This window comes from Clytia hemisphaerica, unplaced genomic scaffold (assembly GCF_902728285.1).
Source record: "Clytia hemisphaerica strain Z4C2 unplaced genomic scaffold, Clytia hemisphaerica genome assembly, whole genome shotgun sequence".
NCBI classification, from domain to species: Eukaryota; Metazoa; Cnidaria; class Hydrozoa; order Leptothecata; family Clytiidae; genus Clytia; species Clytia hemisphaerica.
The window spans coordinates 211,274-226,631 of NW_027103948.1; the positions used below are offsets into that span (position 1 = coordinate 211,274).

The 15,358-nt window shown below is 35.6% G+C and overlaps 1 protein-coding gene across 1 annotated transcript; it reads left to right on the forward strand.

Moving 5' to 3' along the window:
• The first annotated feature begins 219 nt into the window (after window positions 1-219).
• LOC136810010 (metabotropic glutamate receptor 4-like) lies at window positions 220-14,919 on the forward strand. The gene is made up of 4 exons (XM_067066579.1): window positions 220-387; window positions 6,321-7,664; window positions 8,310-8,585; window positions 12,101-14,919. The coding sequence occupies exons 1-4, from the start codon at window positions 279-281 to the stop codon at window positions 13,099-13,101; spliced, it is 2,730 nt and encodes a 909-aa protein (XP_066922680.1). The 5' UTR covers window positions 220-278; the 3' UTR covers window positions 13,102-14,919.
• The last annotated feature ends 439 nt before the right edge of the window (window positions 14,920-15,358 follow it).

The following is a 15,358-nucleotide window of genomic DNA, read 5'->3' on the forward strand; positions in this document are numbered from 1 at the left end:
TATTTGTCGATTGTGCAAAAACAGAACTGAACCATAACATTGTAATCGCTCGGTCGAAATTAAACGTTTGATGGGAATAAAGGCTTTCTGTGTAATCTGGTGTTATTGAACTTACGTAACGGAACTTTGCTCGCTTTGTCAATCTTTAAGGCTTCCGTACTTTATTTATATGATACCGTCACAGAAATCAAATTAATTATTTGTTTCAATCTACTTTGCAGCAACTATTAACATAACAATATTTAGAGAAGAAACATTAATTTACGAATGATTGAAGAATGAAGCGAACAGAATTTGTTGTGGTATTTCTACTGGTCATACTACCCAACTTTGTTTTCTTGAGCAGCACGAAGAATGATTATTACAGAACGTACGAATCTGAGGATGGTAAGCTTCACTACTTTTTCTCTTTCACTACATTAGCCTTATTACCTTATCAATCGGGAGAAAGTGACGAAAATTTTAAGGGGATGACGAAATTTTTCCCCGGCGAATAGCTGAATCTAAAAATAGATTTTATTTTTGACATAATCATTACTCTCGATGTGTTTGTACGAGTTTCAATCCCATCAACCTTTGCGTTAATCTCTTTTGCACGTTAATTGCATCGTTTGACAAAAGATATATAACAGCTTGCACGTATCTTTAATTGAGCCGCGTTGAATGGTGGGATTGCAACTCGAACAAATGTCAAAAAAAAAAGTGAAAAGTAGTAATTATGACGTATGCGTTGCGGAGCGCTATTATTAGCCCGACATTTTATCACCCGACCAAACCTTTTACCCGATTTTTTTATCCCCGACCAAAACATTTACCCGAAATTTTATACCGCAACTAAATTAAAATCTAATTTCTTTACACCTTTATTTACCGAAATTAGTGCTTTAAACGTCGAATTACAAGACCAATTTTCGAGCTAGTGAAGGAAGCCATTTTTTTGGACAGTTTAGTAAAGTTGGGTGAAAGTGACGAATTTGAAATTTTGGTCGGGGGAAAGTGACGAAAATGCCTCTAGGTGACGAATTTTTTCCCTGACGAAAAAAAAAAACCCAACTAAATAAAACTCTGACATTTCTTTCCCCGATAAGGTATACTAGACGTCCATGGTTTTTTTTCTACGCTGTAACGTCTATTCCACTTTTTCGAATGTTTTGAGCCCAGGTTTTCGGGCTCTAAACATTCGATTTTTTGACGTCAATTTAAACATTTGAAGCTCCTACAGTATAAAAAAGTCGAACTTGCGTCAAAACACTTGAAAGGCTTCTATTTTTCGAAAATCGTCAAAGTGGAACTCGCTAAGAAACGGGATGAAAAATCCCGGTTTTTGGTGAGGTGCTTGCTAGATTCCACTCCACTTTGCGACTATTTCGAATGTTTTCGAGCCCAGGTTTTCGGGCTCCAAACATTCGATTTTTTGACGTCACTTTAAACTTTTGAAGCTCCTGCAGTAGCAAAAGTTTCGAATTTGCGTCAAAGCATTTGAAAGGCTTCTATTTTTCGAAAATCATCAAAGTGGAACTCACTAAGACCATGTTCACACGTTACTCTTCCGTTTCGTTCCGGTTTGATTTTGGTTACGGATCGAGTATGTTCATATTGGTTTCGGAACGTTTCGGAGCAAGCAAACGGAGCAGTTCCATTCCGATAAAAAAAGTGGAGCGAAACCTTTCGATCTGTTTTGCTTTGTAACGTCTCCTTTTTTGACGCTTCGAATTTCGACGTTCACACTTGTTTCGGAACGGAACGGAACCGTAGCGTCTGAACATGGTCTAAGAAACGGGATGAAAAATCTTGGTTTTTGGTGAAGTGCTCGTCGCCATAATATACATTCTTTTTCGAGGAGTAAGTAAAATCAAAGAATTCTCGTATACATTTTCAAAAAAGTAAAAAAATAAAAGTTTGAAAAAATCTCGGATCAACGAATGAACGATGGGGTCAGTAATTAGAAGGGAGAAGAAATTTAAAAATTTGATGGGGTTACCAATTTGCTGGGGGTACTGTGCCTAGCTGATCTGATAGAGACTCTGGGGGCTGTGATTTTACCCATCGCATTGCTCCTTTTTATAAGTACCGGTCTATTTATTTTGTCCTTTGCTTAGGAGCCTCAATTTGTCCTTATTCTGTTCTTATTTAATCCATAAAAGAAGCGGCAGGTACAAAATGCATAATGCATATTGCATAATGCATAATAGTATTGTGTGATTTACAGAACAATTTTATATATTCTAAAACTCTCCTTTGTCCAGACGTTATTAATCGATAAAATCGATAGCTTATCGATACTCACTTGATTAAATATCGATTAAAAACGATAATCGATAAATAATCGGCGCCTAAAAAATTGTGATTATCGATCATATCGATCAGATATAAGATATCGATTATATCAATTAGATATAATCGATTAAAAATCAATAGGGTCGAGGTATCGACTATATCGATGTTAATCGATATTATCAATTATTAACACTGTAATCGATATTATCGATGAAAAATCTATGGTGATAATTTAATCGAGTGCTAAAAAATTGTGAGTATCGATTAGCTATCGATTTTATCGATCAGTAACGTCTGGCTTTGTAGAGGCTAAAACCGCGAAAACCTCTTTAGAAGAGTTTCTTAAGTAAACATTCCAGATGATTTTACTTTTCGAATCCGAACGAAAGAGAAAACATTCGAATCATAACAACAATTACAAAGGGTTTTCCGTCAGCATAAATAATAAGAAGATGCAGCAGATCAGAAAGATTTCCCCCTTCTTCTTCGACTTCTTTCTCATTAAAGCAGGTAAACACATAAACATTCGAATGTAAAAAGATTCAAAGTCTATTTTCTTTGATCTAGCTTTCGATCTTGCATACACGAAGCTCTTTATATTGGCCGGATATTGGCTTATCTAACAAAAAGCATTCACATGGTTAATGCTTTGTAAGAGGGAAAACCCGTTGAACTTTATTAGCAATTGTTCGAAAAGATCTCTGAGGAAACCCATAATAAAGATCTTGCTGTAAAATTTACGTTTTCGATTAAGAAAAGTAATATACCGAGGAGATATTTTCGTGTTTTTTCTACACTATACTACGCTCTGTAAAATACAACTATGAAAATCAAAATGGCGATAATCATTTTCAGTGGTTCATGGATTTTCTTCATCATCCAAAATTCAAATTTTCAGCTTTCTACCCTTTATTTTCTGATAGAAGGTAGAAAATGGTATATTTGTTTTGTTGAAAGTATTATCTCTCAGATTCTCCTTATTATAGCCTCTAAAATTGACATTTTTTCAAATATTATGCAATATGCATTATGTTTTATGCATTTTGGACCTGCCGATAAAAAAGCCTCTTTTCGAGTGATTTACTCAGCACTCTATTTTGCAAGTACAAGTCTCCTCTACATTTTTAGCTTTAGCTCAAGGAGTCTCAATTTGTTCTTATTCTATTCTTATTTAGTCCATGAAATTAATTATTCCTATAATTCAGGTCATAAAGAAACGGTCTATTCATTCAGTTCAAGCACAAAAGAGACGATGTGTAGACAAATAGTTTTCACTCATATGCGAACAATGTTTTTCTGTAATTGGGCTGTTCCTCAAAAATTTTCTTAGAAGGGGTTGGACGAACCTTTTCTTGAAAATGGGTGAATACCCCCTGAAAAATGGCTAAATTTGCTAGAAAATGACGGAAAAGGAATTTTCGTGCCTTAAAATGAGGGTTGACGAATTAAAATCAGCCTATCACCCCCTGGAAATTTAATAATTACATTTTACCCCCTGGAAAAATTAAAAAACACTCTTGTAGACCCCTGAAAAATTCTTCTTCAATTACCACCCCCTGTATGGATATAAAATGGAATGGCCACTCTCTACTTATAAGTTTTTTTGTCTTGTTAATAAAAATGCTCATTGACCTACCTGAGGTCCTATAAATTAACCCGTGTTCGTTAGTTAGCAGCTTTTCTCGAGTTTGGCTCATTCAATTTTTCTGATTTTTAGCACAAAGGTGCATAACTATAAACCCTCGAATGTGACAAAGCCCGATTTTCGAGGAAAATTTTAAGGGGCAAATTCCAGCCAAAAAACGGCTAAAAAGGGTTTTTTGGACTTTTGTTGAAAACTACACGAAAGTAGGGTACATTCATTGGTAAAAGATGGCTGAAGCAGATTTTCACAAAAAAAAATTCGCGTTTAAAATTGAGTCTTTATCCATAAGAATCAATATTTATAATCTTAGTAAGATCAATGTTCCTAACCAAATTCGTCAAATTTTTTTTTTTTTTTTTTTTTTTTTTTTTTTTTTTTTTTTTTTTATCTATAGTATAGTCCCACGAACAAATAGTACAAATCTAAAGGTTCCTATCCTCCCGCAAAAGGACCACCAGATCATACCGCCAGGAGGAAGGAACCCCAAATGAGCTTACAAAATGAGCAATAATGACTAAGAAATGAAAATATATATAAAAAGAAAATATATATAAAAAGAAAAAAACAACAAAAACTAACTACAGAAAGTAATTGATAACAAAAATAAAAATAAACAGAAAGAGCTAGGAGAGCACTTGGAGCATAAGACTAGAATAACGGTCCCCCAAAACGTCCAGTATCGCAGATGAATTTTATCGTTATGCTCAATATCTGTTTGGACAACGCTAAATTCGGGGTCACCATAAAGAAGTATTCTACACAATGTTCTGGGATTAAATGGAAACAAAGTTATGTCAAGTTGAAGAAGACTGTCAAACATAACAAGTCTGTCGTTAGAGTAATCAGAGCAATGCACCAAAAAATGCTGTCAAATTTTAGATGAGATAGATATTCTCTTCCTTTCACCCCCTCCCTTAATACCAGCTAGTTTATGTATTCGAGATAAATCGAGGGGGACGCTATAAAGCAAAGTTGACATGTCTCCAAAATCACCGTCCACTTTGCTCGACGACGGTAAAAACACCAAAATACAGTCGTCTGTTTAGGTGAGCAAAGGCGATATAGAGCCGTACATCAACTATCGACTTTGTTTTGTATCATTTCTTTTACCGTCGCCTTCGATATCCTCCGATACATAAACTCGGTACCACCCCCAATGGGCACGAGAGACAATCAATGATAAACGAACGACGAAATTTAATAAATCGTCACTATTTGTGAATAATGATTTTAACGGTCACACTCACATATTATATCAATTCTATATGTGCTCCCATAGATATTAGTTATATATGTGTTAAGGGCTCTGACCGTAGTGAATTTTTTATATTTGCCATTTACAAAATATAGATTTCTGCATGATGTAGCCAACAAAACTATGACATGTTACATACATTTTCTGTTAGGCCAATTATTCCTGAATCTAAAAATTTAAAAATCACAATGAACAAATTTGATGAAGAAGAAAATGAAGACTTTTGTGAAGAACAGTCTCAACTTTGAAGACTTTATTTTCGGCGAAGAAAAAAGATTTTGATAAATTTTTTGCGTTAGAAGGTGAATCTTTATTAACCAAACTAAAAAAAGATTTACGGAAATTTTTTGTAGAAGCTTCTTTGCCCAAAATCTTGAATATAACGGTTTTTGACCAATTTTTCGTAGAAAAACAGTTACATTTTTGATACATCAATTTAGAAAATTTTTCCGAAAAATTTCAATTCTTTGCGGGACCTAGGTTTTTAAGTATCCTTTACATTTGTAGTTAGAGTTGTTATAAACTGAATGTAACTTCAGTCAAAGTCTCACATTACTGTCTGCTAATAAGATTAGGTTCTGCTCCCCTAAGCCTGTCCTTTCGTAGTCCGGTCTCCGCACTCACCTACTGGGTCTAGTTCGCTTATTGAGCCAGCACCTGAATAAGGCTCCAGTACATATCTACAAACATTTGCTTACATATCATCTTTAAACAAAAGACAAAAAAAGACGCGCTCCCTCCGGCCAAGTTCCGTGCTCCGGCTCAGCGCGGGCAAACATTTACAAACAATTTCTTTATTAATTATGTTTTGTCAGCACGAGAGGCGCGCCCAGACCGTAAAAGACTTTAAATTATGGCTATTTTGCCCTTTTTCATCCTCTCCGAAATTTTTGACTTATGGAGTAAGGTTTACGAGGCATTTTTACTTGAAGGAACCAGAAAGATCGTTTGAGTTTAACGAACGAGTTGTAGATGTATGAAATATAGACTCCGCTGTACATTGAGATCATTAGATTTCAATCAAATCTGGGATCTCTTTGAAACCATTGCCTTCAAAGATTTTACTTTAAAAAGAATAATGGGATAAGACTATTTTTTATTCCTATTGTCTCAAATTGAAATGGTGTTGTTTTGTTCTTTCAGATCTGGAGAAGAACTTGCTGACATACGCCTTGACTGAGCTCACACCCATTGAAACAGAAACGAACAAGAGCATCGAATTTATGGACATCGGTACAATTCGTGAATCGTATTTTTATCATTATTTACGACACATTTTCAAAAATATATCATCCGAAGAAAGATTTGGCTTCAACATGATTATTGATGGCCAGGCGAAATCTCTCAAGAAAACTGACATCGGTTTTTTCTTACATGATAGACAAAGATGGAATGGTGTTTACCCTGATATTCTAATTGGGATGCTATACCCTCGACATATACGACATTTCATTACGTATCAGACCATCTCTGAATCCATCATGTTCACCAGTGTTCCTACCGGGATTTCCATCGACAGCTTCGCAAAGCAATTCAACATCGTTGGTACTCATCCTTCAGACCTGTATCGTTTGGAAGCGTTGACTTCATTCTTGAAACATTTGAAATGGAACTTCATCACGTTGATCACGAGCGTCGACATGGAAGCTATTTCCAAACGCTTTTTGTCTGATAAAGAAGGAGATTTTTGTTTTGGCGGAGTAAATTTCATTGACCGTTCAAATTGTGACATGATACAGGCTCTGGGCGAAATGCAGGAAGTAAGTGTCATGGTCTTATTCACTGTTGTCGAGGATTCCAGATACGTTTTAGATTGTATGCGCGAGCTAGGCTACAAAGACCGGTTCCAATTAGTTTTCTTCTACAGTCACAACACAGACTACAATGTGGTGCATGGAAACGAAGAGTTAGTGGATGGAACATTTAGTCTCCGCGTTTTCCCTGAATTGTTTGACGATTTTTTTCCTGAAGCTGATCCAGATTTCTATGCAGCTTTTAGAAATCTCAAGCTCAATGGCACAAATGACTATTACTTAATAGCATATTGGGAGTTACGCAACGAATGTTATGGTGGCTCTGGATTTTTTAAGCCTTCACTGTTTAATCGAAAATGTACCTTTCAAGAACCGGAGACGCTCCAGCCGGTTGAAAGTTGGGATGCGGCTTATAACATGGTCACTGAATCGGCGTCAATGTTACGGCTGATGTTCAGATGTATCTATGCGTTACTTGAAGCCTTTCTGAATGACTATTGTGATGGAAAAACACCGTGTACTCGATCTACCATTGGACCAGACTTCAAGAGACTTTTCGCACAGAAGATTCGTGACATCCTTGGAGAGGACATGACGTGTAATCAATATCGTAAATTCTTTGGTTATATTGTATCCAACCCGATTAAAGTTGAAAGTCGAAGCATGTATGGGGATATGATACATGTGCTGCATCCACAGGTCGTCTACTACTGGCTCTTACACAATCAAACAGGTAATACCTTTATTGTTGTGTAATTTATGACCAACGGTATGGCCAAAACATACCCCGAATATTTTCGGGTCGTGTTCGAGGTGAAATAGCAAAACATTTTTAACATTTGGTGTTCGGGCCAAGTTCGGGTCATAAAATTTTGGATTTTCGCCTCCGAAAACATGGCCCGAATTCGCCCCGAACATGTGTGAGCCATTTCAGGTCATGTTCGGGACTTTTTTCGAGTGGCCCGAAAAAGTTCACGCCATACTAATTTTCATCGCTGTTATTTAAACTCTTTTCATAAAATTTACATTTAAACCTTTTTAACGATATCCAGCAGCGGTATCTTCTTTTTCGTTTTTGTGTTTTTGAAAAATATTTTTCGGTTGTTTTTAACGTATTTTCTAACATGACCGAACTATGTGGCTATCCCTTTTTAGCGGACAACGTCCTTTCATTCAAGGAACGTTTTTCATTCCTTTCCGAAGGTTGCGGTTCACCGTCTTCCCGCTATCCTTATCTCAGTTTTAAAATCCATTGGCCTGTCAGAATTCTACCACTGTTCCAAGACCTACTATACAGTCTTGTTGGTTAAATTATTAGATAATTATTTGGGTGGTATTCGCAGTTCAACGGGATTAAAATTAGTGTTGATTTTTTCAGGTGGATTGACTCCTCACGAAGTCTTGAAGACGGCTAATATTGAAGCAGGGCGTAACGGAGATGATAAAATACCGAGGTTTGGCGATAAACACTGGTATACTGTTCCCTTTGGAAACTGTTCCCATGAGTGCGGTTATGGTGCCCGCAAAGTCTTCCCAAACAGTGGCAGCCAGCCGATGTGCTGCTTTGATTGTGTACCTTGCGGAAAAAACGAAATCTCGAATGGTTCTCAATGTTTTCAATGTGCACCTGATGAAAGAGCAAATATAACTACAGGTATTTTTACTCTTCTTGCTATGATGATATGCTCACGGATTTGGATTTCCATCGTTTCTAGTCTCGGGGACTAGAATTATAGTGGAATTGGGAAAGATGCTATTCTATTCTGTAAATCACCGGACAAAATGTTACCCGATTTTTATGTAATATTTTCTGGATACTTTAAGGGAAGAAATTTTCGCGGAATATAATCTCGCGATTTTTTGACAATTCCGCGAAACACGGATATTCTTAGGATTAAAAAATAAACACATCTAAAATTGGTCTTTTTTAGGGCAAAATACCGGGTGCACCAAAAAAAAGTATACAACTTTGTCGAGATATTGTGAGCTTCGGGATTTAAATTTTTTGTTCATTCTTTTTTATCGCATAGAGGATGCTCTAACTTGAATTTTGAGCTATTATACATTAGGTTTGAAAAAGTAATTCGAAAATTATTTCAAAAAATCATCAAAAACAGCGAGCAAACTTTTCTCTTGGCACTTACTTTCTCTACACATAAAAATACCGAAAAATGCAACTGTGTTCATCAAAACTCGTTACGGAATTTAAGAATATGGTAAACAGGGGGGGGGGTACCAAGTCAGTGTACTGGACCATAGGGTACTAACTTGATTTTTGGATTTTTTTCCAAAAAATTAGACCACCACCCTTTTTAGTACACTGTACTAACTTTTTTTCACGGTCGGGGCTTTGACACCACCCTTTCAGTACACTGTACTAACTTTTTTTCACGGTCGGGGCTTTGACACCACCCTTTTAGTACACTGTACTAACTTTTTTTCACGGTCGGGGCTTTGACACCACCCTTTTAGTACACTGTACTGAGGTTTTTCTTTAACTAGATTTTTATTACCACCCTTTCAGTACACTGTACTAGCTGTTTTTTCGATCAGATTAGTTTAGAAACCACCCCTTATAGTGCACTGTTCTAATTTCTTCTTGGCCAGATAAGTTTAATTGCAAGCATATACAAAGGTTATGAAGCATTTTGCTAAGAAAAGCACCAAAATAAAAAAGGAAGGATTTGAATATTAAAATACTTGAATCCTTTTATAGTACAAACACTGAAACAATGAAACAGACAAAGCAAAGTCAATCAAATACAGTGAAATTAGCTGAAATTAGCACGTCAAAACACTCAAAACCAACTTTGAGTTATTTCCCTTCTTGTGACTTGATTTCTGATTGTCTGGCAAGCTGTAGCAGTTTTTCTTTTTAGAAAAATAAAAATAAAAGACTTAATAACATTGTACACAAACTGAAACGGAAAATCTTTTATCAAATGTAATATTATACAAAATATATAAAAAGGTGCTTTCCCTGTAAAATTTTATAAAATATCAAATTTTGAGGTAAAATTTGAGAAATTTCTAAAGATTTTGCCCTGAAAGGGCAAAAAAATTCGAAAAATTACACTATAAGGTTCGCTTTTCAGCCAAATTTTTCCTGCACTGTAAGGGACCAATTTTAGAGACCTGATTTTTGGCCGAACGTACGGTCGTTTTCACCCCCTCCCCCCGGTGATTTCACTTATATACAGATTTTTTTCAATTAACATAGGTTACTAAAAACATAAAACAATAGAGCGGATTTTTTTAAATAAAACTTGAAAGCTTCGATTCGAACGTTTACACAAATTCTTGTTGTTGCCATAATGTAGATAGGGCCTTAAAGAAAACGTAAACAAGATTGAGCTTAAGGCCGGTCTCCACTTGCGCATGCTGCGAATCTGAAACAAATCCAATCAAGTAAACAGGAAACATTGGGAGAAATTCAGTGTACCAATTTGTATAGCTTAACCAGCCTTGACTTGAAGGTCTCGGACTGGGACCTGGCAAATTAGGGCAAATATACATGGGAGTTCACTGGGTTTGTGTGTTTTTACCATGAAATTAGTACAATGTACTAACTTCTCAGTGTGTATCAATTCAGAACACCAACCTTTCTAGTACAGTATACTAACTTTTTCATTGTATTTTTCTCAGAGGACCACCCTTTTAGTACACTGTACTAACTTTTTCATTGTATTTTTCTCAGAGGACCACCCTTTTAGTACACTGTACTAACTTTTTCATTGTATTTTTCTCAGAGGACCACCCTTTTAGTACACTGTACTAACTCAATTTAACCTAAAAAATACACCACCCCACCAGCTATGGGCCAGTACACTGACTCGATACCCCCCCCCCTGTGGTAAAACAAGCTATTCCCATGTGGAAAAATATTTTTGGTAAAGCTGAAATTTTTTTGGAAATCTCCAAGAGAGGTGTGGTGTGCTACGTGAGAAAATCTTTGAAAAAATAAATCACCATTCCCCAACTAGTTGCTCAAAGAACTTGGGTCTGCATTGAGTTTGCTGGTGTTGGAAATATTCATGACGTGTAAATAAGATGGACAAACCATTGGCAAAATATAAAATAGGAGAAAAAAGAATCAAAAAGACAATGAAATTGTTTTTTTTGTTGTTTTGTCTTATTTATAGCGTGATTGCTGTTTTTAATGATTTTTTGAAATTTCGACATGGAAAAAAAGTCAATTTTTCGGAAATAACTTTCGAATTACTTTTTCAAATTTAATGTATAATAGCTCAAAATTCAAGTTAGAGTATCCTCTATACAATAAAAAAGGAATGAACAAAAAATATAAATCCTGAAGCTCACAATATCTCGACAAACCTGTATACTTTTTTTTGGTGCACCCGGTAGGCCATTTTGTTTGGTTAACAAAAGTTCTCTTTGGATCAAAATTTGCAGCATTCAAAGTGGGATTAATTTTGCTCGTTTTCCGGCTTTTTTAGCCCACTTTTAAGTTATCGTCCGGAGGGGTACTCTGTACCAGAGTGTATCTCACGTTTATCGCTTCGTAGTACACTATGTGCGCATTGTCTGTTTGATAACTCTCTCACCAAACACTCCATCGCAGTGGTCGGTTTGAAAAATCTCAAATAAGAAAAGAAAATGAATTTTGAAATTAGCCGTAGATGCTGGGTCTGTGTACAGACTACTGGGGAATGTTACTTTGTATGTATGTCATCTTTTTTTCCATCAAGAGCGCTGTATCAAAAAATATTCGGACAGTCGATTTTTTTGGGACAGACTTTAATTGTAGTCAAATTACATAGATGAAAAGAACACAAATGGGATGGGCCATTCCATTTTATATCCATACAGGGATGGACGAACATTACCAGGGGGTAATTTGAGCGAAATTTCCAGGGGGTCTAAAAGAGTGTTCTTTTCATTTTTCCAGGAGGTAAAAAATTATTTCAAAATTTCCAGGGGGTAAAAGACTGATTCACTCGTCCACCGTCACTTTAAGGTATGAATAGAATTTTTCCAAGGGCTTCTTTGCAAATTTTTCCATTTTCCAGGGGGTATCCACACATTTCCAAGAAATATTTTTTGACTGCAAAAGGTTTGTCCACCCATGTATGGAAATTAATTGGAACGGCCCAATGTTGGTACTTTTTTATACAAATTATTATGTATCTTCCATCTATATATTTTTAGGAACATGTGAGAAGTTGGTTTTGCGAACGATGCAAGATGTTCATGCGACTCTCAGTAAATTGATTTTCGTGTTAACCACATTGCTCGTTGGAATTTCTGTGTTTCTTGTCATTTGGATCATTCACAAGCGAAATGGAAAAATGTTCAACGTCTCGTCCACTGGTTACTGGTTTGGACTCATCCTCTCAATCATTTGCTGTCTGGCGTCCAACATCGTCTTCATCGTGGAACCGAACAATACATTATGTGTTATTCAAACTATCGCCATCCCAGTTACCTTGATCTATGTGCATAGCTTTGTTTTGATGAAAGCCGTACGACTGTTCTTTTCATTTCTAGGTTTCCCTCGCTTCGCTGGTGTGATAAGTACCACCGCAATTGAGCTTATCATCGGTCTATCATTTCCTGTAATTGGTGGATTAATCGCTTGCCAACAATTATTGTTAAATGGGATGGATTTGATGAAGGAACGTGTCTTCCATAAGTTGACCACTGATGAAGAGTTTTTAGTTGTTAGCTGCACCAATGTTAATCCGTTAATCGTCCCCATAACAGGAATTTGCGCACTCGTTACCTTGGTTGTCAATTTTAACAGTCGAAATATACCGAATATTTATGATGAACCCTGGGATCTACTCTATTTCAGTTTGTTCTCTCTCGTCTGTCAAATATTATATGTCGCTGTCTTTTATGCATACGACTATACCATGGCTATGGAATATTATCACGAGGTCACGTGTGCTGTTTTTCTACTTGCCGTTTGTTTTATGGCTCTTGCAAATTTGTTTTGTCGGAAGATTTACTTCACTATTAAAGGGTGGGAAGAACCCTACCAAGTCCGAAATGGTATCACCGTCGACCGTTCTCAATCCTTTACTGCCGCCCGTTGCCAAGAAACCGTCATTGGTGGCACACAAAATGAACCGCCAGAACGTCCTTCTACTCCGCCCATGTCTATTGGTTCGCCCATGAAGAAAACCTATTTGAGTGATGAGGTATGATAAAAGGGCCCAATGACAAGTTGAATGCATTTAAACGAGGAGAGTCACTTCTCAGTTTGTCCGTAGGGCTCCGACTGCGATGTTTGGTTCGAGATATAACGCAAGCTAGATTTTTGTTCGATCTGGGAATGGAATCTCTTAACTAACATCGCCTACCAAATTCTACCAACCAAGTAGAGATTTTTCGGTTTGGATTGTTCCGTATGATGTTCCGTATGATGTTCAGTGTACTGTGAAGATTGATTTATTCTATTCAAATTGTTGCATTTTTAGAAACTTTGAACTATTTTTCCATTTTAGTTTGTTTGGAAAAATTTGATTTATAAACTGTCCTAAATTTTAAGTGGGATTATGCAGTTACTGTTAATATTTTGTACATAGTATTTTGTTTTAAGAGTTTTATCACGCATTCTCTACTAGGAGATTTTTAACGGTGATATTTTTAGGATTACTTAATCTCATATGTATATAGTGTATATATTATTGCAACTCAGCGTAATGGGTAGATCGTTCGCGTTGAAAATAGAGTTATAATTAAATCGACGAATTTGTACTAAAGACATTAAAATTGTGACATGGAACTATTTATTCTCGGGATTACCATTACTGATTTGGTAAATTTTGAGTACGTTCCGGTCGATTTGACATGAGGTTGTTTGTCAGAGATGTGTCGTCAAATTTAAGGCTATATCATCTATTCACCTTTGCTTTGTTTTTTTTAAACATTTTTTATATTTTGAAAACATTTTTTGCAGTTTTTATCTCTTGTGTTTTTTAAGGAAGTTTTTTGTTTCCACAACTGTTTTTTTACGTTTTTTATTTTCCATTTTATATTTCGGCCTGTTTTTTTTTTTACAATTGATTTTCCAACATTGTTAACCCACAAGCAGGAATGGAAAAACCTAAAGATGTTTTAGAGTTTTCGATTGAAGATTTTTATAAAATGTCCATCGTTAAAGACAACGATTAAAATTTACTGATATACATTACCGGTAAAGAATTCGTCACATTTTACCACCGGATATTTTGAGACCAAGAATTTTTACAAATAACGGTGAAAACGACGGAAAACAACAACAAACAAAGCATTCATTGGATTTCCTTTAGTTTTTGTCGAAATTCAGTATTCAAGCGTTCGGTTTAAATGAAAAAAAAATACGTTAAAATGAATGTCAGAGCGTTTGGTAAAAACGTTGTTTGATTTTTTTGAAATATTATCGCAATTTCATTGTTGTTAACTTCACGTATAAAGTTTAGCCCTCTGTCAAGGCACTATTATATGCCCCCAGTGGTTTGCGTGAATGGGCCTTTTTCACTTACGTGAATTGCTCGGGGGGGGGCTGTCATATTACAGTACCTCTATTTTTACAGAGGAAAGTTTTTTTCTCCATTAATTTTAGTTTCATTTTTTATCATTTCAATATTTTATTTTAAATTTTATTTTCTTTACAATGCATGAAGCTGTCCTTTGCCTGTGCTTTATAACCTCACAATGGCAATATGTTGTCAGATCAGATTTTTCAAAAATTATCCGGAGATCTTCAGGCTTTTAGACCATTAGGCTTTGCATGATGCGTTCTTTCAATTACTTCTTTGATGTTTTATATTAAAACCGAGGTTTACCTTTGCCTTCCAAACTGGCAAGAGACTATTATCAAATTGACATTTTTTTTAGCCTTAGCTTAGCCCTAGTAGCATTTGATTTATTGTTTCATATTATTTCTTCTTAGAAATTTCTAGGTATTATTATTTTATGCCTTATTATATACCCAGCATTGTATTCTGTAAGAAACAAATGATCATTTTTTTGATCAAATCAAACACAAACTTTGTTTTTACTATCTGTAAATCCTTAATTTTAAGGACGAGTACACACGTCCAATTTTCAGATTCCTTGATGACTTATTTTTGCAGATGGGCATGAAGTATATTTGGGTGCAACTCATTGTTGAATTCTGAAAATGTTGAAGGCTGCAAATGTTTACTTTTTTCAGTTGCAATATCTCAAAAACTTTAAATTTACCACAGTTTTCAAAATACATCCCTGTAGTTGAATAAATGCTTTTCATAGATAATCAATTTTGTTCACAAATGATCAACCTAACGAGAATGTTCTACCTTAGGAGAAAATTTTTGGCAGATTTTCTTTGAAAATTTAGCCTCTCTGGTACCCAGGGTACCAATTTTGGCGTATTTCAGCTAAAGGCATGTTTTGAGCATTATTAATATAATTCAACAATAGGCAGGAAAAAAGTAT